This window comes from Nomascus leucogenys, chromosome 3 (assembly GCF_006542625.1).
Source record: "Nomascus leucogenys isolate Asia chromosome 3, Asia_NLE_v1, whole genome shotgun sequence".
Taxonomy (NCBI): domain Eukaryota; kingdom Metazoa; phylum Chordata; class Mammalia; order Primates; family Hylobatidae; genus Nomascus; species Nomascus leucogenys.
This window is the reverse complement of record NC_044383.1, coordinates 54,405,033-54,429,576: the sequence shown is the minus strand read 5'-3', so window position 1 is coordinate 54,429,576 and position 24,544 is coordinate 54,405,033. Positions and strand designations below refer to the sequence as shown.

Sequence of the window (24,544 nt, the reverse complement as noted above, 5' to 3'; positions counted from 1 at the left end):
AAAATTTCAGCGTCAGACTATAACAGTAGCTAGTCGTTTTACCTTAAGACAAAAATTTACCACACAAGAATCTTTCTTACATAAAATTATTCTCTGTCCTTTTTAACCTTCTTTACCAAAAATACATCCTCATATCCATAACTTTTTTCAGTACTAATGGATCTACTTCACTGGCTTAAATAGCTGCAAAGCATTCTGCCAAAAAGATGTTCCATGGTGTATTTGATAATTTCTCTATCCTTGTAATATATCTTTCCATACTTGGCTGGGCGTGGTGGTTCAGGCCTGTAATTCCAGCATTTTGGGAAGCTGAGGTGCATTGATCACTTGAGGTCAGGAGTTGGAGACCAGCCTGGCCAACCTGGCAAAACCCCGTCTCTACCAAAAATACAAAAATTAGCCAGTCTAGTGGCACATGCCTGTAATCCCAGCTACTCAGGAGGCTGAGGTGAGGGAATCGCTTGAGCCCAGGAGGTGAAAGTTGCAGTGAGCCGAGATCATGCCACTGCACTCCAGCCTGGGCGACAGAGTGAGACCCTGTCTAAAAAAAAAAAAAAAAAAATATATATATATATATATATATATATATACACACACACACACACACACACACACTATATATATATATATACACACTATGTATATATATACTGTATATGTATATAGTGTATATACTGTATATATATGCTATATATATACACTATATATACACTACGTATATATACACACTATATATACACTACGTATATATACACACTATATATACACTACGTATATATACACACTATATATATACACTACGTATATATACACACTATATATATACACTACGTATATATACACACTATATATACACTACGTATATATACACACTATATATATACACTACGTATATATACACACTATATATATACACTACGTATATATACACACTATATATATACACTACGTATATATACACACTATATATATACACTACGTATATATACACACTATATATACACTACGTATATATACACACTATATATATACACTACGTATATATACACACTATATATATACACTATGTATATATACACACTATATATATACACTATGTATATGTATACACTATATATATACACTATGTATATGTATACACTATGTATATATATACACTATATATACACTATGTATATATATACACTATATATACACTATGTATATATATACACTATATATACACTATGTATATATATACACTATATACATATATACTTTTTTTTCCCTATACTTAACATGTGTGTGATTGCTGAAAATGCTGTGGCCCCTTTACACTGGGGTGGTGAACAATGGTTTGGCAAACTTTGAGGTCATCAAAGCATCTTTTTGAAAAATATGACTTTAGAAAATAGCCAACATTTGTATTAGACTATGTTCTTCAGAAATAAAAGAATCAGAGAAAGAAAAGCAGTAAGAAATTTACAAATATGTACACATACAAATAGGGAGAAAGATAATTATCTCACATGTATTTATTTATAATAAAATTATATTTAGAAGAATAGATAAGGAAGCTAGTTATAAAATGAGTCTTTTAACCTCGTAAGGCAAAGGCGTTTAAAGTCCAAAGCTCAGAGTGCTACTTAATCCTTTTTGTGTGTGTTCTGAAAACTAAAGTTTGTCAACCTGCAGAAGTAATGAAGCAGTTCTGTTTGTAAAGTGAAGTTAATGAAAAATACAAAATCCTCATCAGATTTAGTTTGGAATCAGCTTTAAAGAATAGCACCTTCGGGCTGGGCATGGTGGCTCAGGCCTGTAATCCCAGCACTTTGGGAGGCTGAGGCAGGCAGATCACCTGAGGTCAAGAGTTCAAGACCAGCCTGTCTCTACTGAAAATACAAAAATTAGCCGGGCGCGGTGGCTCACGCTTGTAATCCCAGCACTTTGGGAGGCCGAGGCGGGCGGATCACGAGGTCAGAAGATCGAGACCACAGTGAAACCCCATCTCCACTAAAAAAAATACAAAAAATTAGCCGGGCGTGGTGGCGGGCGACTGTAGTCCCAGCTACTCGGAGAGGCTGAGGCAGGAGAATGGCGTGAACCCGGGAGGCGGAGCTTGCAGTGAGCCGAGATTGCGCCACTGCACTCCAGCCTGGGTGGCAGAGCAAGACTCCGTTTCAAAAAATAAAATAAAATAAAATAAAATAAATAAAAATAAAAATACAAAAATTAGCCTGGCGTGGTATGCGCACCTGTAGTCCCAGCTACTTGGGAGGCTGAGGCAGAAGAATTGCTTGAACCTGGGAGGTAGAGGTTGCAGTGAGCCAAGATTGCACCACCGAACTCCAGCCTGGGCCACACAGTGAGACTCTGTCTCAAAAAAAAAGAACAGAATAGCACTTTCAGAAAACTGTGTTACATCCCATTAGTGCATTCCTTCTGCTGTTATTAACTGGAGATAAGAAGCGAAGAAAAAATACCAAGAAAGAAGGCAGCCATCAGCAGACTCAAATAAATACGGAAAATACAACAATGATGACCTATGAAAGTACCACTTTTATGCATTATTTCATGTTTAAATACTTGCTTCTAGGTCCATGGATTATATTCTACCTATCATTACCACATTATAATGATAATAAGAGACCATGAACTTTGGAGTCTAGATGGACTTGAGCTCAAATACTAGGTCTACAATTTTCTAGCTGAGTCACCTTGGCAAGGTCATTTAACCTTTGAGTCTATGTTCACTTACATAAAATAAGAACGGCCAGGTGTGGTGGCTCACGCCTGTAATTCCAGCACTTTGGGAGGTCGAGGCGGGTGGATCACGAGGTCAGGAGTTCAAGACCATCCTGGCTAACACGGTGAAACCCCGTTTCTACTAAAAAAAAAAAAAAAAAAAAAAAAAAAATTAGCCGGGCGTGGTGGCGGGCGCCTGTAGTCCCAGCTACTCTGGAGGCTTAGGCAGGAGAATGGCATGAACCCAGGAGGCGGAGCTTGCAGTGAGCCGAAATCGCGACAATGCACTCCAGCCTGGGTGACAGAGCAAGACTCCGTCTCAAAAAAAAAAAAAGAATGACAGTAGATGTTTGGTAAATGTTGGTTAGGAGATCTGGATAGTATACCTACCAAATCATATTGAGAGTACTGCCTTTACATAAACAAAATAGCTATACTATCCTGAAAGTGTGGTTCTCAGATCAGTACCACCTTTGAGCTTATTAGAAATGCAAATTCATGGATCCTACCCAGACCTGTGTAATCAAATGGTCTGGGATACGGCCCAGGAAACTGCTTTATAAGCTCTTTAGTTGATTCTTATGCATGTTAAAGTGTGAGAACTACTGCCTCGGAGATCAGCTAGAAATTATTTCCGTGTGATCAATTCCATTAATGAACATGAAAGGATCTAGTAGTCATCTGCAGGACCAATTTATCTGCTAGGCACAAGAGGCACAGTGCCAAGGGCCCATGACACTTTTAAGGTCTTAAGAAAATGTTTTAATTTTTTTTAATCAAAAGAAAAAAATAAACATAATGATAATAAGTATATAACAACAAATCCAGTCTGGATTATATTTTATCTTTATACCAAAGGAGTTGTAAAATTAACTAATTAAAAAAAATTTTTTTTTTTTTTTTGAGACGGAGTCTTGCTCTGTCCCCCAGGCTGGAGTGCAGTGGCGCGATCTCGGCTCACTGCAAACTCCGCCTCCCGGGTTCACGCCATTCTCCTGCCTCAGCCTCCTGAGTAGCTGGGACTACAGGCGCCCGCCACCACGCCCGGCTAATTTTTTTTTTTTTTTTTTTTTTTTTTGTATTTTTAGTAGAGACGGGGTTTCACCGTGTTAGCCAGGATGGTCTCGATCTCCTGACCTCGTGATCCGCCCGCCTCTGCCTCCCAAAGTGCTGGGATTACAGGCTTGAGCCACCGCGCCCGGCCCTGATTTAAAATTTTTAAATGTAGTTTTATATATAGCATTTAAACTCTCGCCAAAAAAAGTTTGATACATTTCCTGTGGAGGAAGGGCCTGATGAAGTCATAGTGCTTAGGGCCCAGGAAAGTCATAATGCAGCCCTACTCACCTGAAAACTTCTCTGTTCACTTATAAATGTTGACCCTGAAGGAGCCCGGTAGGAACTATGTATAATAAATGTGTGCTATTTTGAGGATATATTCAATTACAATTTTTAAAAGATTAGTTTTGAGCTTCATTTAATCAAAAGTTTAAAACTGTAAGCATTAAAATAGCTGATAAATCACCTGCTAAAACCCTAGGGAAAAAATCTGCAACATGGAACAGGGACAGAAATCATTGACTAAAGAGAAGAACTGGAAATTAAAAATGAGCATGAAATATGGTAGGATTAAAAAAATAAGATAATCAGCAAGTTGGAAGTGAAACGGGATAATGTAGAAATTATGTTAGGACAGAAACTTACATCCTTATAACAGAAAAGAATATACTGTTTTCATATAATGCTCATCATTTCATCTGGCACAAATACACCTAGCCCTTGAAAAACCATCAACCAGTCACTAATTGCAGAACCTGCTATTGTCTCCTGAAACTTGTATTTAGTTGTGGATTAACTATATACTGCATGTCTCAGTGTGGTGCCTAGAAGAACGGGATTGGATAATTATGTTTTCAAAGAAATATATGTATTAAAACAGTTACTATTTTATTAATCATTATTAAGCTCCACCAGCATAGAATATGGGTCAGTTTATCCAAGTAGTTTTATATACAGCACTTTAAATTTGGCTAAAATAGAGGAAACATCCCCTATGATACAAAAGAATTTGCAGCTTTAGGGATAACATACACAAAGAGAAAACTTTGTTATGTGTCTATATCCAACTCAAATCTTCCTTTTGTCAATTCCCAGCCCCCTCAGAGCGACTCAGGTTATTTCAGCATTATAATCTTCAAATCCAAACCCTAGGTTCACACCTCAATTGCTGATCCCTTTTAGAGTATCTTTCCTGGATTTCTACCAAAATGTTATTTGGGGCAGAGACATTTTCTGAACCTCTGAGAAGATTGTATTACATAGTCTTTAAGGAGTCTGGGTTCTAGAATTCTATGATTCTAAATTTTCCTTGGGAAAAAATTATTTTTGATACTTCGTATTATTTACCCATTAAGCAGATATGTATTAATATCTATTGGTGCAAGATTCTATTCAGACAAAAAGTGCATTGCAGATAGAGAGTAAAACATGTCCAAAGGCTCTAATGCAGAAAACAGAAACTGAAAAAATTGAAAATGGGTGGAGCTTAATGAAGAAGATGAGAATGCTGCAAGAGGAGGCTAGTGAGGTAGGTAGGGAGGGCCTGGGATTTAGGACTTTATCCTAAGAGCAAAGGGAAATCTTTGAGTGGTTTTAAACAGTAAAGTGCTTTGATCTGATTTACATTAAAAAAAAGAGAGGCCAGGCGCGGTGGCTCACACCTGTAATCTCAGCACCTTGGAAGGTCAAGGTGGGTGGATCACTTGAACTCATGAGTTCAAGTTCAGCCTGGGCAACATGGTAAAACCCTGTCTACAAAAAATATAAAAAAAAAATTAGCTAGGCATGGTGGTGCACACCTGCAGTCACAGCTCCTTGGGAGACTGAGGTAGGAGGATCACTTGAGCCTGGGAGGCAGAAGTTACAGTGAGCCGAGATTGCACCACTGAATTCGAGCTTGAGCCAGAGAGCCAGACCTTGTCTCAATAATAATAACAATTAATTAATTAATTTTTAAAAAGACTGTGGCTTTTCTGTGAGAAATGGATTAGAGGAGGGGTAGAGAGATTAAGGAATAACCTGTTTGAAGCTATTATTGTAGTATAGCTGAAAGATTATAGTGGCTAAGATTGATGGGGAGACACTGGAACTGGAAAAAATATGAATAGATTCAAAAGATAATCAGGAAGGAGATTTGATTAAAAAAAGAGGGGAAAGAGGAGAGAGAAGGAGCGAGAAAGAGAGACGAGTGAGTTCTAGTTTTCTGGCTTGTGAAACCAGAAATGCATGAATGACATGAGTGAATGACAACGCTATTCACTAGGCTAAAAAAACCAGGAAAGGGGCCCGGCGCGGTCCCTCACGCCTGTAACCCAGCACTTTGGGAGGCCGAGGCGGGTGGATCACCTGAGGTCAGGAGTTCGAGACCAGCCTGGCCAAGGTGGTGAAACCCCGTCTCTACTAAAAATACAAAAATTAGCTGGGCGTGGTGGCGGGCGCCTGTAATCCCAGCTACTTGGGAGGCTGAGGCAGGAGAATCGCTTGAACCTGGGAGGTGGAGGTTGCCGTGAGCCGAGATCATGCCATTGCACTCCAGCCTGGGCGACAAGAGTGAAACTCCGTCTCAAAAAAAAAACAACAACAAAAAATCTTCTACACACTTTACCTTGTTTCCCATTCCATGTGTTGCTGTAACACATGGTAATTACCACTAATTTAGCAATTTAACACAAATTTTTTCTGATAGTTCTGTAGGGTCAGAAGTCCAATACCTTTCTGATTGGGCTAAAGTCAGTTTTCCTTTCTGGAGACTCTAGAGGAGAACTGATTTTCTTGCCTTTTCCAGCTTCCAGAAGCCACACACATTCCTTGACTCCTGGCACCTTCTTCCATTTTCAAAGCCAGCGTATATGCATTTTAAAAGCAAATGTTTATTTTTAATTAAAAATTTTTTTTTTCCAAATGGAATCAAGCTGCGGAAAGTTTTTTTTTTTTTTTTTTTTTTTTTTTTTCTTGAGACGGAGTTTCGCTCTTGTTGCCCAGGCTGGGGTGCAATGGCACGATCTCCGTTCATCGCAACCTCCACCTCCCGGGTTCAAGCGATTCTCCTACCTCAGCCTCCCGAGTAGCTGGGATTACAGGCATGTGCCACGACGCCTAGCTAATTTTGTATTTTTAGTACAGACGGGGTTTCTCCATGTTGGTCAGGCTGGTCTCGAACTCCCCCCGACCTCAGGTGATCCACCCGCCTCGGCCTCCCAAAGTGCTGGGGTTACAGGCATGAGCCACTGCGCCCGGCCTGAAAGATTTTTTTAAAACTACATGTTGAACTCTGTACAAATGGCCAGTTACCCACATTTGCCTATTACCTACACATCTAAGTATTATACTGTATTGGCACAGACGATGTCATAGAACATCACAACAGGATCATGCAATAACCTCAGGCAACAAAAATAAATTACATTCATTACACTACTCTTGCCAATCACGAAAGATTATCGGTTCGCATTAGGAAAAAGATTTTAAAGGACGTTTTAACAATAAGCCTTTCTGCTTAGGCCTTCGTTAACAGCACAGCTGAATTAGAACAGTCCATTCCCCAAAGACTGCACTTAATCATGTCGGTTTTCTGCATCATTTTAATTGCTGTTGACTTTTCATTGACATTTAGCATAGATTTTTGCTCATTTTTGTTTTTTAAAGAACGACACTGAAAGACAAGAAAAATGCTATCAGAGGACTACAAACCTACAGGAGTTGAGTTTCAGTCGTGAAACATTATAATTATTTTCTGTGCTTTCCGTATTTCCTTGAATGAGAATGTATTATTTTTATAATATGAAAAAAATTTTAAAGGAAAAGAAGTTAAAAAAAAAAAAAGGCCTCACTTGTAAGGTAGGCTATGGTTTTTTCAAGTCTCAGGCACGTAAATGACAAGGGACTTTAAAAAAAAAAACAAAACACTGCCATTTAAAGCTGACTGGTAGGATCTTCCCTGCTAAATTATTTTGCAAACTTTTAAAAAAATAAATGTAGACCACGAATCATTTACTAAACATGTGATTCCAGTACCTCACTACCTTTTCTCTTCAGTTGGCTGTAGTTTACATTCTAAGGCCTCCTCAAGACATGACATTTTCACATTTCTTAGGCATCTGTGGTTCCAGAGGAGCAAACCCATCGCACACCCCAGGTCTGCCATGGGGCCCTGGGCGGTGGGGATTTTGGATGTAACGTGTCTAGGCCGAGCCCATGCCGTGAAAGGCCGACGCTGCCGAAAGCCCGGGCGGCGGGCGCCCACAAGTCAGTGCTCGGTGCGGCGCCGCAGCCAGCTCTGCCCGCGAGCCGAGTCCGGGCTGCTGAGGGGGAGCCGCGCTGGGGGCGGCGGCGTCGGGGCGGGGGCGGGAGCCGGGCGGCAGCTCTAGCGCCCGTGGGGGAGGAGCGGCAGCGGCGGCGGCTGGAGCTGCTGTGGCGACCGACGCGAGGCGGTGGCAGAGGAGACCCACCCCTGTCCACATGGACAGTCGCAAAGGCCTCCGCTGATGCATTCACGCCTGGGCGGGGTGGGCGGACGGCCGTAGCGGCGGCGGCTGCAGAACGAGCTAGGGGCCTGGAGGCGCCTCACGGTCGCAGACACCTCGCCGCTCCGGCGCGGCGGGTGCGGCCATTTTACGGCCTGGGACGAAGGGAGGCGTGTTTGTGTGCTCGCGTTCATCCTCCTTTCTTGGGAACCCACGGCTGGGGGAAGTTTCTCAGGCAGCCTGGGTGGGAGGTGGATGGGGAGTCGTGGGCCGAGAGGAACCGGGCCCGGGAAGCGCCGTCGTCGTCGTCGCCGCTCGCGTTCCCCCGGAGGGGCCTGAGAAGCTCGGGCCGCGGGCCTCGCTGCCCGCCCGCCCGCGGACAGGCCGGGGCGCGCCTGGCCTGCTTTTGTGCAGGCCCGTCTGAACGTGGGAGCGCAGCCCGCCTGACGGCTGAGCCCAAGGCCCGCAACCCTGCGGCGTCTACCCTCCTCCGGCGCGGCCCCTCATCCCGGCGAGCACGGCGGCGGTGTGGGCCATGGATTAAGAAGGAGGCGGCGTGGGAGGAGGAAGATGGCGGCCGGCAAGAGCGGCGGCAGCGCCGGGGAGATTACTTTTCTGGAAGGTAAGTCTATTTCTGCCCTTGACAGGGAGAAGGGAGGGCATACTGGAAAACGTGGCCCCCAGAACCCCGGATATTCAGTTATCTGCGCTGGGTGGGTTTGGGGGGCGGTGAAGTACGAGGGATGAGCGATGACGGGGAGGGAGTGTGCTGCGAGCGCGCCTGGTTCGAGTCCGCCCAGGCGAAGGGCTCGGCTGCGAGCCGGTTCGGCCCAGGGGGCGCGGGTGGATTGAGCTGCGAGCCAGAGTTGGTGGGCGTCCTTTGAGAGTGCGCGCTGAAGTCTTTGACATTTAAAAAAAATTTTGAGGTGGTGGCCTAAGGATGAGAGCAGCCAGCATTCACATCTTGTTTGGTGTTCATGAAAAGTTTCAAATTGCTAAGGTTGGGTGCAACTGGGGACCAATCTAAGTAGGGAGGGGACAGTTTCATTGAGGTGTGTTTTATACCTTCTAGTCTGTTTCTCAGAGTTTCAGGCTTGGTTTTGCAGCCAGCCTTCAGATTAGGCCTGGCCTCGTCTGATATTCTTTCGGAATGTGTTTTTATAAAAATATTCTGTAAAATAATTTATCTGGAAAAAGAGTAAGGTTTCCAGTGTCAATTTTGGGGCCGTAACTAAAGCTTATTGACACAATTTGAGTGTTTTATTCACTCGTGAGGGAAAGTTAAACATTTGCTGTAAGTAGACTAAGCCAGCCTCAGGAAAAGCTGTATATTTTTGTTGGGGAAGGTGGTAATGGGGAACAATATTGATTTTTTTGGCCTATGAATATATAAAGACCCCCAAAGTAGAGCTAAATGTTATTGTAATTGTAGCCCAAGAAGTGTTTATATTACTTAATTTGACTATGGATTCAGTGTTTACACTTTGTTTAGCAAAATGAGTCTCTGCTGCTCAGAGACTCATTCTTTTTGTTAAAAAGAATTTACTCTTTGGATAATTTTGCAAAGATGATTTTCATTCATAAGCTTTACTTCAAAAAATAACTTTTTTTAGTACGTTTCGGAAAGATTACTGAATCAAGAAAGTACAATTTAACTTAAAATTAAGAAAACCCCTAAACAGGTTCTATAGGAGGGTGTTGAGGAATGGGAATGCCTTGGTACTGCTTTGTTAACAGCACCTCGAACAGTCCCTGGAACACAGTAGGTACTCAATGTTAGTCTAGTGAAAGAATAGTCAATAATAGAGGTAATTTTTCTTAATAATTCTTACTTGAGTATAGTAAAGTGAGAAAAAAATCTTACCGTACAAGCCAGCCTTTATCTAAAAGTGATGAGAACTTTACAGGAGATTTCCTAGTAAGAGTAAGAAAAGCTTCCGAGTTTTTCTGGGTTCATTTCGTATTACCTCCATTCCAGTTTGCGGAATGGGTACCTGTCGAGGCTGAGAGGGTGCAGCTTGTGTTACAGGTAGTGCTGTGTGTGTTGTTTTTGTTTTGAAATTGGAAACAAAAGATGGCTTACTCGTGCTTATTTCTTCAGTATGCAGGTGATTATACTTTTGTGCTATCCTAGATTTCCAGCTTCTATAGGCCCGACTGAGTTAAAATTCTAATTGGATGAACATAGGGAGGATTAAAACAAGCACAAATAAAGCCACAGGTGTAGAGTTAATGTGAGTTTCAAACTACTCCTTTTAGTTTATTCTAATCTAAGGGTCTTTGAATGTACAGGTGTGATAAATTCGAGTTTCACCATGTCTTAAGCATTTTTATAAAGCAAGCAAACGGTAACTTCTTTAGAGCATAAGCATAAGGGTTCTGGGCATGGTGGCGCACGCCTTTAGTCACACACAGCATTTTGGAAGGCCGAGGCAGGCGGATCACTTGAGGCCAGGAATTGGTGACCAGCCTGGCCAACATGGCGAAACCCCACTCTACTAAAAATACAAAAATTAGCCGTGTGTGGTTGGCGTGCGCCTGTAGTCCCAGCTACTGCGGAGGCTGAGGCAGGAGAATCGTTTGAAAACGGGAGGCAGAGGTTGCAGTGATTGCGCCACTGCACTCCAGCCAGGGAAACTGAGCGAGATTCTGTCTCCAAAAAAAAAAAAAAAAAAAGCGTAAGGAAAAGGAACAGTTTTAGTTCCTCATAACCAATTTTCATATGCTATATTGAATGTTTCCAAATAAACGAATGATATTTAATACTAATGTTTTCTGCTTAATTTCCCATGATTCTTTTGGTGTCTTACACTTTTAATAATAAAGTATTCCAGCCAGGCCTGGTGGCTCACGCCTGTAAATCCCAACACTTTGGGAGGCCGAGATGAACAGATCACCTGAGGTCAGGAGTTTGAGACCAGCCTGGCCAACATGGTGAAACCCCGTCTCTACTAAAAATACAGAAATTAAACTGGCGTGGTGGCATGTGCCTGTAATCCCAACTACTGGGGAGGCTGAGGCAGGAGAATCACCTGAACCCGGGAGCTGGAGGTTGCAGTGAGCCGAGATCGCACCATTTGCACTCCAGCCTGGGCGAGGAGCGAAACTACATCTCAGATAATAATAAAATATTTCACCATAATTTGCTGTATGTTTTGTATTATCAGGTTTATAAGTGTTCAAAATGTTTCCCCATACATAGGCTCCTAGGATTTAATATTAAGACATCTACATATTACACTTTCTTTACTTTCCAGTCGAGTCCTTGAACAACTAAACTAGGTTTTCATTCGCTCATCACATTTACAGCATCCTCCTCTAACAGGCAAGGTACCACGGTGAATACAACAGTGCGTAAGAGAGTCAAGGACTCTGCCTTTACTTAGTCTTCTGTCTTAGGTTCTGCGAAAGCATATCTCTGTAATAAACTGTGAAAAAGTAATGACTTTATCTTTTCACCATCATATTTCTTGCACCTGAAACATATTTGTTGTTAATGAAATAAACCAGATGATAAACAGTATGATAAATACTGGAAGACATAAACAGCAATGATGGGGAAGCCATTTTACATAGCACTGAAGTCAGGAAAGGCATCCCTGAGGAGGTTACACTTAATTAAGTAAACACCTTAACTAAGAGACACTTCAGAATATGGCAGACGAGATACGTGTAAAGATTCATTTGATAAAAAGGCTGAAATGTAGAAAGCAAAGGAGAGAGTGATATGAGAGGCAGGAGATCTTTCATACAGGATCATGAATAATTTTTATATCTTTCTCAGCGGGAAGCCATTGACGAGTTTGGGGCAAGGAGGTGTAATGAAAATGGTTTATCTTTATTTAAAAAAAACTTTGGCTGCTCTCTTGGAATGAATTAGGGGGCAAGATTAAAAGCAAGACAATAAATTAGGATAATGTTGTAGTAGTCAAGGTAGAAGTGGTCGGGGCTTCAATTAGCATGACGTCAGTGGAGATTGGGGAAGAGAAGTTGATAGGTTGAGGATATGTTTGGATGTAGAGCTTACAGGAGTTGATGAATTGTACATTGAGTGTCAGAATAAGAGGAATCAAAAGGTTTTGTTTAGCCTGAGGTATTGGTGGTACTGCCATTTACTGAGATGGAGTAGACTGATAGAAGAATGAGAAGGAAATCAACAACACTGGTCATATTAAATTTGAGATGCCTGTTTGACATTTTTGCTCCGAAGTATGTTTTATATCTTTATAACTACTAAGATTCTAATTCCATTTCTTTTTATAGCTTCTCTAGGGAAAAGGAGACCTACTGGTTGTCTATTTATACAAAAGCACACTAAAATTGTATGGATTTCATTAAGCCACAGCTTGTGTTAAAATTTTTTACTCTCCTCTCCCCTCTTTGACTTGTTTCTTTCACTTCGCTAACTGCTGCTCATATCCCTTTTCCACTTATGATAGACAGTTTTGGCAGGTTGCTCCCCTGTATTTATTCAGTCAGCAGTTACTTATTGAACACCTACTATGTTGTAGGCAATGGAACTGCACTGAGAGGCATAACAGTGAGGGAGAAGAAACCATGTTTTTTTCATAGAGTGTTCAGTCTAGTGAGGAAAGTAAAAAATAATAAAATAATACTTTTAAATGTAAAATTACAACTGACAAGTACAGCAATCAGTGGTGTATTGTTTATACAAGTTGAACATCCCAAATTTAGAAATCCAAAATGCACCAAAATTTGAAGCAACATGACCCCCCTAAGAAATGCTCATTGAATCAATTTAGATTTTTGGATTTGGGATGCTCAGTTGGGATAATATAATAAAATTTGCAAATATTCCAAAATCCAAAAAAAAAAAATCTGAAATCTGAAACATTTCTTCTAGTTTCAAGCATTTCGGATAAGGGATACTTAACCTGAAATCATGAGAACTGGATCTAATCAGGGTGGTTCGAAGTGGGTATTAGAGAACAGAAGGTAGGGAGGCAGTGCTTTCTAGGCAGAGGAAGTAAAATAGGGGAGCACGGCATGTTTGGAGAACTTAAGGGAGGACAATAATGGTGTCAGATAGGAGAGAGGTGCAAGATGATACTGGAGGTGACATCAGATTTATTTCAAACAAGGTCAACAGCCGGGCATGGTGGCTCACGCCTGTAATCCCAGCATTTTGGGAGGCTGAGGTGAGAGGATTGCTTGAGCCCAGGAGTTCGAGACCAGCCTGAGCAACATAGTGAGCCCGTGTCCATACAAAAAAATTAAAAAATGATATGGGAGGGTTCTTGAGCTCAGGAGGGCAAGGCTGCAGTGAGCCATGATCATACCACTGCATTCCCACCTGGGAGTACAGAGCGAGACCCTGCTGCCCAGAAAAAAAAAAAAAGGTCATCAGCTGCTACATGGAGAGAGCTTCAGAGAGGGGCAGCAGATTATCCAGTTAGGAGATGATTGGAATATAGGACAAAGGTGATTGATGGTAGCTAGCTTGTTCTTATAAACTTTCTTTTGATATTCTACCTCTTTTTTCACTGTGGGGGCTCTAACAAGTCTACCTACTCTCTTATACATTTCTTCATTTTTGTACTGCACTTGTTCATATCTAGTTTTCTTTTCCTTTTTTTTTTTAACCAAGTGAATTCCTTCTCCTATATTTTCTCCCGTTTTTCCTGAAGTAACTTTTTTCTGCCTTTCCTTTCTAATATACATATATTACTACTTTAGTTTGTTTTCCTTTTCATTTCAGCCTGTCTTCCTTTATGGACCTTGTCTACTAAGTTGAAAAGAGTGATGCTAAACTGTTGCATGCAATATTGTTCTCTACAGATACCAGCAAAAATGCTTCTGTCTCCAAATGAAAAGTGTTTTCATTTCACCTTAGCCAGTCTTTTATGTTATATATAAACTCAGTGCAGAACCCAATCAGTTTGCCAGTTTTACTGGAGACCGTAAATACCTAACACTGTCTGTTGAACTAGAGCACAGTTTCTCCCAAACGATTGGCATTCCATGGAATATGAACAGGGTTTCTAGTTTCTGCCTACTTAGGGGAATACGCCTCTTTTTCTTTTGATTGCATTACTTTTGGAAGCTACATCATGGTCATTCCTTATTTACTTACTTATGTTTATTTCCTGATTTCATCCCAGTTAAAGTGATAAATTCTTTTTATCATGTGAGTTCATGTACTTGAAACAGTAAAGCAGAACCTCACTTGGAATGAAAGTGATTTTCAGGCAAAGTGCAGTGGGTCATACCTGTTATCCTGAGATAACACTTCGGGAGGCCAAGGCAGGAGGATTGCTTGAGCCCAGGAGTTCAAGACCAGCCTGAGCAACATAGCGAGGCCCCATCTCCACAAAAAATAGAAAAATTAGCCGGATGTCACAGCATGCACCCGAAGTCCCAGGAATTCAGGAGGCTGAGGTGGGAGGATTGCTTGTTGCTCGAGCCCAGGAGATTGAGGCTGCAGTTCATGACACTGCACTTCAGCCTGGGTGACAGAGCTGAGAAGAAAGAAAGAAAAAAAGAGAGGGAGGGAGGAAGAAAGAGGAAAAAGAGAAAAGGAGGAAGGAAAGAAAGGAAGGAGAAAAGAGTGATTTTCGTTAGAAATGCATTGAGAATATGAACTCAAAAGTCAGAATGCTGAGGTTCAACATCTGGCTTTACTACTTGTTAGCTGTGTGATCTTGGGTAGATTACTTAACCTCTCTGTGTTTTCTCAGCTGTAAAACAAGGGTAATAATTGTCGTTAAAAAATAATAATTGTAGTTACCTTATAAGATTGCCATGAGGATTGAGGTAATATATATTACTTAAAGCAATTCCAGGCATATAATAAGCACTCCGTGTTACTTGATATTATTTATTTTATTAGCAGATAGAGAAAAGAAAAAGAGCTTTCTTTCCTTGCTTGTCTTCTCTTCTATTTGAATATTAGTTTGCATTGTTTTTCTTTCACTGACTACCTTTTTCTAGATATTAGCTGATTTTGACCAGTGTTGTAATGAGAGAGGAAAGAGAATGAAATTACATACTTTGTATGTCTAGACTTTCATAAGTTGATTATTCCTGTTACTATTAGAAAAGTATGTTGAATATTTGAGAAACTTGAGGTATAGAAGGGTTGTTTGGCACAGCTTAAGTTATTGGGGAAGTCAGACTGTAGCCTGGGACATGACTTAATAGCTTCAGCTTTCTTCAGCATTTCCTTCCTCTCTCTTTCTCCCCCTCTTCCTCATCACTTTGCTTCCCTGTTCTTACCTCTTTTTCCTGTACCTCCCCCCAAAGGAAGGGGCGACTGAACAAGAGAGGGAAAAATAATAAGTTATTATGGAGAAGTATTACTTACTGATGAAGCAGCACTTTTAAGAGGGCAAAAACGGAAAGCCACAAATCTCTTGAGGCCCAGCTTCAGAAATTTACAGTGTTACGTCTTCCACATTGTATTGGCCAAAAAAATACAGAGCCAGCCCTGATTGAAGGGGAGAGGGAGTAGATTCCACCCTTCAGTGGGAAGAATGACAAATAATTTGCAGCTGTCTTTAATCTATACAGCCATCTTTTCTCTCCCATACCTACCTGGTATTTTTTCCCCATTCTTTCAACACTCATAGTATTTTTCAACAGTCATGTAGTATTTTAAATGACAATTCTTATGAAACCCAAACTCCAACTTTTGGACAGTTTGGGAGGCTAAAGAAGGACAAAACAAAATGGGCAACTTAATTAGTAATTTATTTCAAAGATATAAATAGCATAGAAACAGTCATTAGTTTAATGTTTTGTTTTTGTTTTTTGAGATGGAGTCTCGGCTCTGTTGCCCAGGCTGGAGTGTAGTGGCGCCATCTCAGCTCACTGGCTCACTGCAACCTCCGCCTTCCAGGTTCAAGCAATTCTGCTTCCTCAGCCTCCCTAGTAGCTGGGATTACAGGCGAGCACCACCATGCCTGACTAATTTTTGTATTTTTAGTAGAGATGGGGTTTCTCCATGTTGTCCAGGCTGGTCTCAAACTCCTGACCTCAAGTGATCCACCCACTTCAGCCTCCCAAAGTGCTGGGATTAGAAATGTGAGCCACCACACCTGGCCTTAGTTTAACTTTTAGTTGATTGGGAATGGATTCAGGAATTTCTGAAACTAGTCAAGCATAAGTATGGACAAAAGAGGAAGAATGTTAGAAACTTTTTCTTCCTTTTGTTTTTTCTTTCATTTAGTGATGCCTGGGTCATACTCTCATTTTCATTACTTAAACTCTTAGAAATGGTCATACTATTCACGATACTAAAAATAAAACAGTATCTTGATACAAAGTGCCAGTTAATCCACTAAGTCACAGACTGTTAATGCTCACAGTTACAGCACACTTAAGTTGTATACGTAAGTCATATTACTTAGAATGATGCAACAATGGATAATCCATTATTGTGAACTGCAAATGGTGGTTGCCATCATCAGGTAATAAAACAATGGCTACAATTACAGAAAGTGATAGATAATCTGTGCCATATCCATTTGACACTAAAAATGGTTGCTTTTGGCCCCTAATTTTTTTGTCTACCTTAGGTTTTTGTACTTCCCAGAATCTTCTGCATACATTGGCAAAAATTAGGAACTGTCATCTTCAGAGTATATGGGGCTTTCAGTGCTAAAATTGGGATAGTCCCAGGCACACTGGGATGTTTGGACACTCTGCCTTGTCCTAGTTTAACAACAGCTACCTTGAAGCTGTCTGAAACCAGCCTGGAGTAGTATGACAACAGCTATGTTCTGATCTTGCCTTTGGAGGTTGTTTTTGTTTGTTTTGTTTGGGGGTGGGGTGAAGGAGGACTTGCTATTTCAAATACATTTTTATACTTTTTGAAGATGCGTTTTTTTCCCCTCCCAAATTCACTGCATTACAGTTTTTGAAACAGAACGGGAGAAAAAAAATAACAAACAGTGCTGGCATTCAATAGATGGTAAATTCACTTTTCATTTTTAATAAAGAGTGGACGACGAGGAACTAGAAATTCTCCTAGGCTTGGAGAATTTAAACTGTTTAGTAACCTTGTTGTTTCATATATTCAAAAATCTACAACTTTCTACCCTCATAACCTCCTACTCATGAATCAAGCACTAAATTCTGGAGACAAGATGAAGGTACTACTTCTTAACTACCATGACCCCTGCTGACTCTGCTTCTGTGGAAACCAATAACTTCTCTTTCTTCATAACCCCAGCGGTCGCTATTTGAATGAAGTGGGATTCCAAACATTTTGGCATTCAGTCTTCTGTTTTCAGCCCAGGTGGGTTTTCATTTTTTAAACACAGGAGATATAAAAGAATGATTTAGTAAATCATAATAGCGATTAAGTCTGAGGCTGTTTATCAGCTTCTCCTTCACAAGTTTGGGTATCAGCTCCTCAGTCTCTTTTGCTTTCACCATTTACAGGCTTCACTTATTTATTGAGTCTTTGGTAATTTAAGCTTTTGATGAAACTGTCCATCTTCTTGAATTATGTGTTTGCACTTTCAAGTTAAAGTGTTTATCAAATTTCATTGGTCTGTCTCACAGAATACTGAATTCCCTGACACTTTGATCCTCTCACTTTAAAGCATAAGGAACATTTGGAACTACTTTCCTCATGCAGTCATTTCTCAGTTTAATTTCTGGCTTTAGAAGTTTGTGTGCTTCAGCTTGAGATAAGTATATTTTTAAGAGATTGTGTATTCTGTGTAAAGGTAGCACCAACTGCACCGCTTTGGAATAGGTGTCATTGCTAGAGTTTTTCATTCCGTAGTAAGTTAAGGAGTTTCCAGCAACACCTGTAGCACTAAAGTGCTGCCTGACTAATGAACTGAACTGACTATGCTAGCATCCTGCTGAAAGGTACATAGAAGTAGATAGACTAGTGAAGCTGGGGTCCTAAGGGAAAGAACATTTTGGTTTTGGTAGCTCACAGAGGGGTCTAATTTAATATTACATCCAGAAATATAGTATTTAAAGACTTTATCTTGAAGTAGTAGTGATCTGTTGGTTTGTCTTCTATACCAAAAGATACAGGTTTTGAAGGTCAGGGACTTGAGAAAGGCTTAGCTAGGTGATTTTTCTTCTTCATGTAGCAACTGCAGGGATGATTTGGTGGTGGCTTGTGTGGTTTGGTCGGGAAGTTCCATGTCTGCAGTCTAAAGACCTCTTCAGATGGCCTCTGCAGCAGGGTACTCAGACTTGTAACATGGTGACTCAAGGCTTTGGAAAATCTTGATAGTTCTTCAGAAAGACTTGGGCTGTAGCCCTACAGAGCCACATAAATTTGCTTTTCTAACATTCACATTTAATTCTCTCTGTATTTTCTTTTGCTCCTTTTATATTTCTAAGTTACATTTTTCTTACAAGTTTTTCTCATATTCATAATTGTTGTGGTGCACTTACGGCTCATTGCAGTCTCAAACTCCTGGGCTCAAGGGATCCTCCTGCCTCAGCCTCCTTAGTAGCTGGGACTACAGGCATGTGCCACCACAACCAGCTGATTTTTTTATTTTTGTAGAGACAGAGTGTCACTATGCCGCTCAGGTTGGTCTCGACTTCTGGCCTCAAGCAATCCTCTTGCCTTAGCCACCCAAAACGCTAGGATTATAGGTGTGAGCTGTCTGATAACCCCATGAGACTAGTAGAAATTAAAACATCACTACAGTGGGAGGTGATGCATAGAAACAGGAAACAGGAAAACTTAAAAACAGTACTGAAACCACTTTGGAGATCGGTTTGGCAATACCTGTTGAACTTGAAAATGCACATCCCCGAGGACCAAATCATTCCATTGCTAAAGGATACCCTAGGTCAGGTATCGGAAGACTATGCCCCAGGCCGGGTGCAGTGGCTCACGTCTGTAATCCTAGCACTTTGGGAGGCCAAAGCGGGCAGATCACTTGAGGCCAGGAGTTCAAAACCAGCCTGGCCAACATGGTGAGACTCCTTCACTACTAAAAATACAAAAATCAGCCGGGCATCGTGGCATATGCCTGTAATCCCAGCTACTTGGGAGGCTGAGGCACGAGAATCACTTGAACCCAGGAGGCAGAGGTTGCAGTGAGCCGAGATTGTGTCACTGCACTCCAGCCTGCGTGACAGAGCGAGATTCTATCTTTAAAAAAAAAAAAAAAAAGAAAAGAAAACTATGACCCAGCCAAATTTGGCCAGCTTCCTGTTTTTAAGAGGCTCATGAGCTCAGAATGGCTTTTATATTTTTAATGACTGGAGGGAAAAAGTCAAAAGAAGAATGTTTCATGACACATGAAAATTACATGAAATTCAAATGTCACTGCCCTTAAAGTTTTATTGCAACACAGCAATACCTATTCGCATTATACCTGCCTTCTCATTGAAATGGCAACGTTGAGTAACTGACAGACTGTATGGACTACACAGTGTAAGATATTTACTATCTGGCCCTTTACAGAAAAAGGCTGGTGACCTCTGCCCTAGAGAAACCACACATGCACAAGGAAGCAAACTTAAAAAAAAAGTTCTTAATAGCAATATGAGACATACTAAAATATTCATAGTAGCAATGTGTGTAATAGTAAAAAGGTGAAGGCCGGGCGCGGTGGCTCGCGCCTGTAATCCCAGCACTTTGGGAGGCCGAGGTGGGCAGATCACGAGGTCAGGAGATTGAGACCATCCTGGCTAATACAGTGAAACCCCGTCTCTACTGAAAATACAAAAAATTAGCCAGGAGAGGTGGCGGGCGCCTGTAGTCCCAGCTACTCAGGAGGCTGAGGCAGGAGAATGGTGTGAACCCCGGGGGGCGGAGCCTGCAGTGAGCCAAGATCGTGCCACTGCACTCCAGCCTGGGCGACAGCGAGACTCCGTCTCAAAAAAAAAAAAAAAAAAAGGTGAATATAACCTAAATTTCCACAAATAGAGGGATGTATAAATAAGCGATTATATTTATACTATGGAACACTAAATGATAATGAAAATGAAAGCACTAGCTTTTTTTTTTCTCTTCAACTCTTTGAAAGTAAATTCCAGACATGCTGCTCATTTAACCGTAATTACTTTATTGTTTAACTTGCCCTTATTTGTTTAGGAAATATACATTTCTTAAATTACTGCAGTGTAGTTATAAAACTCAGAAAATTAACATTGATACAATACTATAATCTACAAACATTTTTCCACTTTCATTAGTTGACCTAAAAATGTTCCTTAATAGCAAAAGAGAAAAAAATTCTGGTTCAGGATCTGATACAGAATGATGTATTGCATTGATTTGTCATGTCCCATTTGTCTTCTTTAATCTGGGAATAGCTTTTCAGACTTTGTCTTTCTTGACCTTGACATTTTTTCTTTTTTTTTTTTTTGAGATGGAGTCTCCCTCTGTCGCCCAGGCTGGAGTGCAGTGGCGGAGTCTCGGCTCACTGCAAGCTCCGCCTCCCGGGTTCACGCCATTCTCCTGCCTCAGCCTCTCCGAGTAGCTGGGACTACAGGCGCCCGCCACCACGCCCGGCTAATTTTTTGTATTTTTAGTAGAGACGGGGTTTCACTGTGGTCTCGATCTCCTGACCTCGTGATCTGCCCGCCTCGGCCTCCCAAAGTGCTGGGATTACAAGCGTGAGCCACCACGCCCGGCCAACCTTGACAATTTTTAAGAAAACAGGATGGTTATTTTGTAGTTTAATCCCAATTTGCGTTTGTCTGATGTTTCCTTATGATTCAAGTCAGGTTATGCATTTTTTTAAAATATAAGGAATGCCATAAAAATGATTTTTTTGTTCTTCTCAGTGTGTCGTATTGAGGGGACCATGATGTCAATTTGTCTTGTTGTTGGGAAAATTAACTTTGATCACTTAGTTAAGGTGGTGTTCACCAGACAGATTTTTCTGCAGAAAGTTACTATCTTTTTTTTTTTTTTTTTGAGACAGAGTCTGGCTCTGTCGCTCAGGCTGGAGTGCAGTGGCGTGATCTCAGCTCACTGCAACCTCTGCCTCCCAGGTTCAAGCCATTCTCCTGCCTCAGCCTCCCGAGTAGCTGGGATTACAGGTGTGCACCACCACGCCAGGCTAATTTTTTTGTATTTTTAGTAGAGATGGGGAATTACCATATTGGCCAGGCTGGTCTCGAACTCCTGATCCTGTGATCCGCCTGTCTTGGCCTCCCAAAGTGCTAGGATTATAGGCATGAGCCACTGCACCCAGCCACTATCTTTCTCTTTGAAATTAATAAATATTGTATGGAGAGATACTTTGAAACCTTGTAAGTAACTTGTTTCTTGTCAGATTTCAACCACTGGTTCAACATCCATTGATGATTCATGCCTGAATCCCCCAATTATTAATATAATGGTTCCCAAGTGATTTTTCTCCCTTTACTGCACCAACAATAGAACCTTCACTACGTACTTGAATAGACTTGTTGATAGCTTATTGCTGGGGAGAAGTTAGATGTTTGCTGAAGGTTTGGGGAGTTATTCCTGTTGCAGATTAAGGGAGTTCCTTCCTATTCCTGGTTTGCAAGTTTTTTTTGTTGTTGTTTTGAGACAGAGTCTCACACACTTTGTTACCCAGGCTGGAGTGCAGTGGTGGCCTGATCTCGGCTCACTGCAATTCCACCTCCTGGGTTCAAGCAATTCTCCTGCCTCAGCCTCCCAATTAGCTGGGATTACAAGCATGCACCACCACACCCAGCTCATTTTTGTATTTTTAGTAGAAACAGGGTTTTACCATGTTGGCCAAGCTGGTCTTGAATGCCTGACCTCAAGTGATTCACCCACCTTGGCCTCCCAAAGTGCTAGGATTATCTCGTCTATCCTGCTAAGAGGTTTGTTTTGTTTTGTTTTGTTTGAGACAGAGTCTTGCTGTGTCGCGTAGGCTGAAGTGCAGTGGCATGATCTCAGCTCACTCAACCTCTGCCTTCTGGGTTCAAGCGATTCTCCTGTGTCAGCCTCCCGAGTAGCTGGGATTACAGGTGCGCGCCACCACGCCTGGCTAATTTTTGTATTTTTAGTAGAGACAGGGTTTTGTAACATCGGCCAGGCTGGTCTCAAACTCCTGACCTCAAGTGATCCACCCACCTCAGCCTCCCAAAGTGCTGCGATTACGGGCATGAGCCACCGTGCCCTGCCTGCTAAGCGTTTTTGTTTGTTGTGAGTGGATATTGTAAATGACATTATGGTTTTCAAATGTTTACTTTTGCTTTTTAGAATAAACCCTGCTTAATTATAATATGTTATTTATATATCACTGAGTTTGATTTGCTAATATTTTATTTAGGTTTTATATCTGTCTTTTTGTGAGATTCCTCAGTAATTTTCCTTCCTTGAATGTCATTGTCAAGTTTGGGATCAAGTATTCTGACTTCATAAAATGAGCTGCAAAGTGTTCCTTTTTTATTTTCTGCAAAAGTTCAGATAAGATTGGTGCTATTTTTTAAAAGTTTGAAAGAAATTAGTGGTGAAGCCTTCTGAGCCTGAGTTTTGCTTTTTTGGGAAGATTTGTCATAATGAATTCACTTTATTTTATTGATATAGCAGTATTAAAAATCTTCTTTTGCTTCTTGTGTTCATTTGGTAACTTGTGCCCTCATAGACATTTAGGTTTTTGCTTTCTTTGGTCAACCATACTAGTTCCTATTCATCCACCAGATGTTTATCTTTTTTCACTTTTGTTAATCTCTCTTCTACTATTATCTCCTCTCTGGTTCTTTTTGTTCTTATGGGTTGCTACTTTTCTTCCTCTTTCCATTATTGTCATTTTAGTGGAGGATATGGAGAAAACTTTATGTGTTTAATTTGTGATATTTAATTGGGATCTCCCTTTAACCTTTTTCTTTCCATCTCCTTAATTTTCTAACTAGAATACAGTGGACATAATTTTCTGCTCTCATAATTACAAATGTCAGCCATAACAAGTTATTGAAATGTAGTGATACTCTCAAGGACTTTTGAAGATTTTAAGTTTTTGTCCCCACTCCAGTTTGCCCCCAGACTTTTAAAAATCTCTTTTCTTTTTATAATTTATTTTTTCTCTCACTGGAAATTATTACTTCCATGGAGGTTCTAATCTAATATCAATTAGGTTATGATTGAGTTTGTTAGAATTATGTGTAAACAGCCAGGTGCGGTGGCACACGCCTGTAATCCCAGTGCTTTGGGAGGCCGAGGCGGGTGGATCACAAGGTCAGGAGTTCGAGACCAGCCTGACCAATGTGGTGAAACCCTGTCTCTACTAAAAAATACAAAATTAGCCAGGCGTGGTAGCATGCGCCTGTAATCCCAGCTACTCAGGAGGCTGAGGCAGGAGAATCACTTGAACCCAGGAGGCGGAGGTTGCAGTGAGCTGAGATTGCGCCACTGCACTCCAGCCTGGGCGACAGAGCAAGACTCCATCTCAAAAAAAAAAAAAAAAAAAAAGAATTGTGTGTAAAGAACCCCAGTTCCTTTAGTGCATAAACATTACAATGTCTCTTTTGACTTTTGAAACATAGGTTCATTTTACATTGTGTTTTTTAATTTTTATTTATGTATTTTTGAGACTGTTTTCGCTGTGTCACCCAGGCTGGATTGCAGTGGTGTGATGATAGCTCACTGCAGCCTCAACCTCCCAGGCTCAATTGATCCTCCGTCCAGTCCTCCTATCCCAGTCTCCTGGGTAGCTGGTACTACAGGCACGCACCACCATGCCAGGCTAATTTTTTTGTATTTTTTTGTAGAGACAGTATTTTGTCATATTGCCCAGGCTGGTCTCAAACTCCTGGGCTAAAGTGATCTGCCCACTTCAGCCTCACAGAATGCTGAGATTACAGGCATGAGCCACTGCACCCAGCCTTTGGTGTTTTAAAACTTTTTCTTTTGGCTTTTGGAATTCATTTAAATTTATATAGAAGTTTCAATGATTGTTTGGAGAATTTATTTCCTTTTTTTTTTTTTTTTTTTTTTTGAGACAGAGTTTCGCTCTTGTTGCCCAGGCTGGAGTGCAGTGGCGTGATGCACCACCACACCCGGCTAATTTTGTATTTTTAGTAGAGACGGGGTTTCTCCATGTTGGTCAGGCTGGTTTCAAACTCCCGACCTCAGGTGATCCGCCCGCCTCCGCCTCCGCCTCCACCTCCCAAAGTGCTGGGATTACAGGCGGGAGCCACTGCGCCCAGCCGGTTTAGAGAACTTCTATATAACTTTTACTCAGCCTCCACTAATGTTACCACCAAATATAGCCAGTGTATGTTTGTCACAACTATGAAATTTAACATTTGTGTGATAGTATTATTACTATTCCCTGAACTACAAACTTTATTTTGGGTTTCACCAGTAATGCCATTAACAACCTTTTCATATTCGAGAGTCC

At 41.2% G+C, this 24,544-nt stretch overlaps 1 protein-coding gene across 4 annotated transcripts in view; it reads left to right on the top strand.

Annotated features, from left to right (window-relative positions):
• Positions 1–8,171: 8,171 nt before the first annotated feature.
• SENP6 (SUMO specific peptidase 6) overlaps positions 8,172–24,544 on the top strand; it is a 118,455-nt gene continuing 102,082 nt past the window's right edge. For 3 of the 4 annotated variants that reach the window (XM_030809313.1, XM_030809312.1, XM_030809311.1), the window contains exon 1: positions 8,194–8,868. In XM_030809313.1, the coding sequence (XP_030665173.1) occupies positions 8,817–8,868 (52 nt within the window). In that variant the 5' untranslated portion in view covers positions 8,194–8,816. Of the gene's footprint in view, positions 8,869–24,544 lie in introns of all 4 variants that reach the window. The other variant, XM_003271132.3, reaches the window with a different exon arrangement.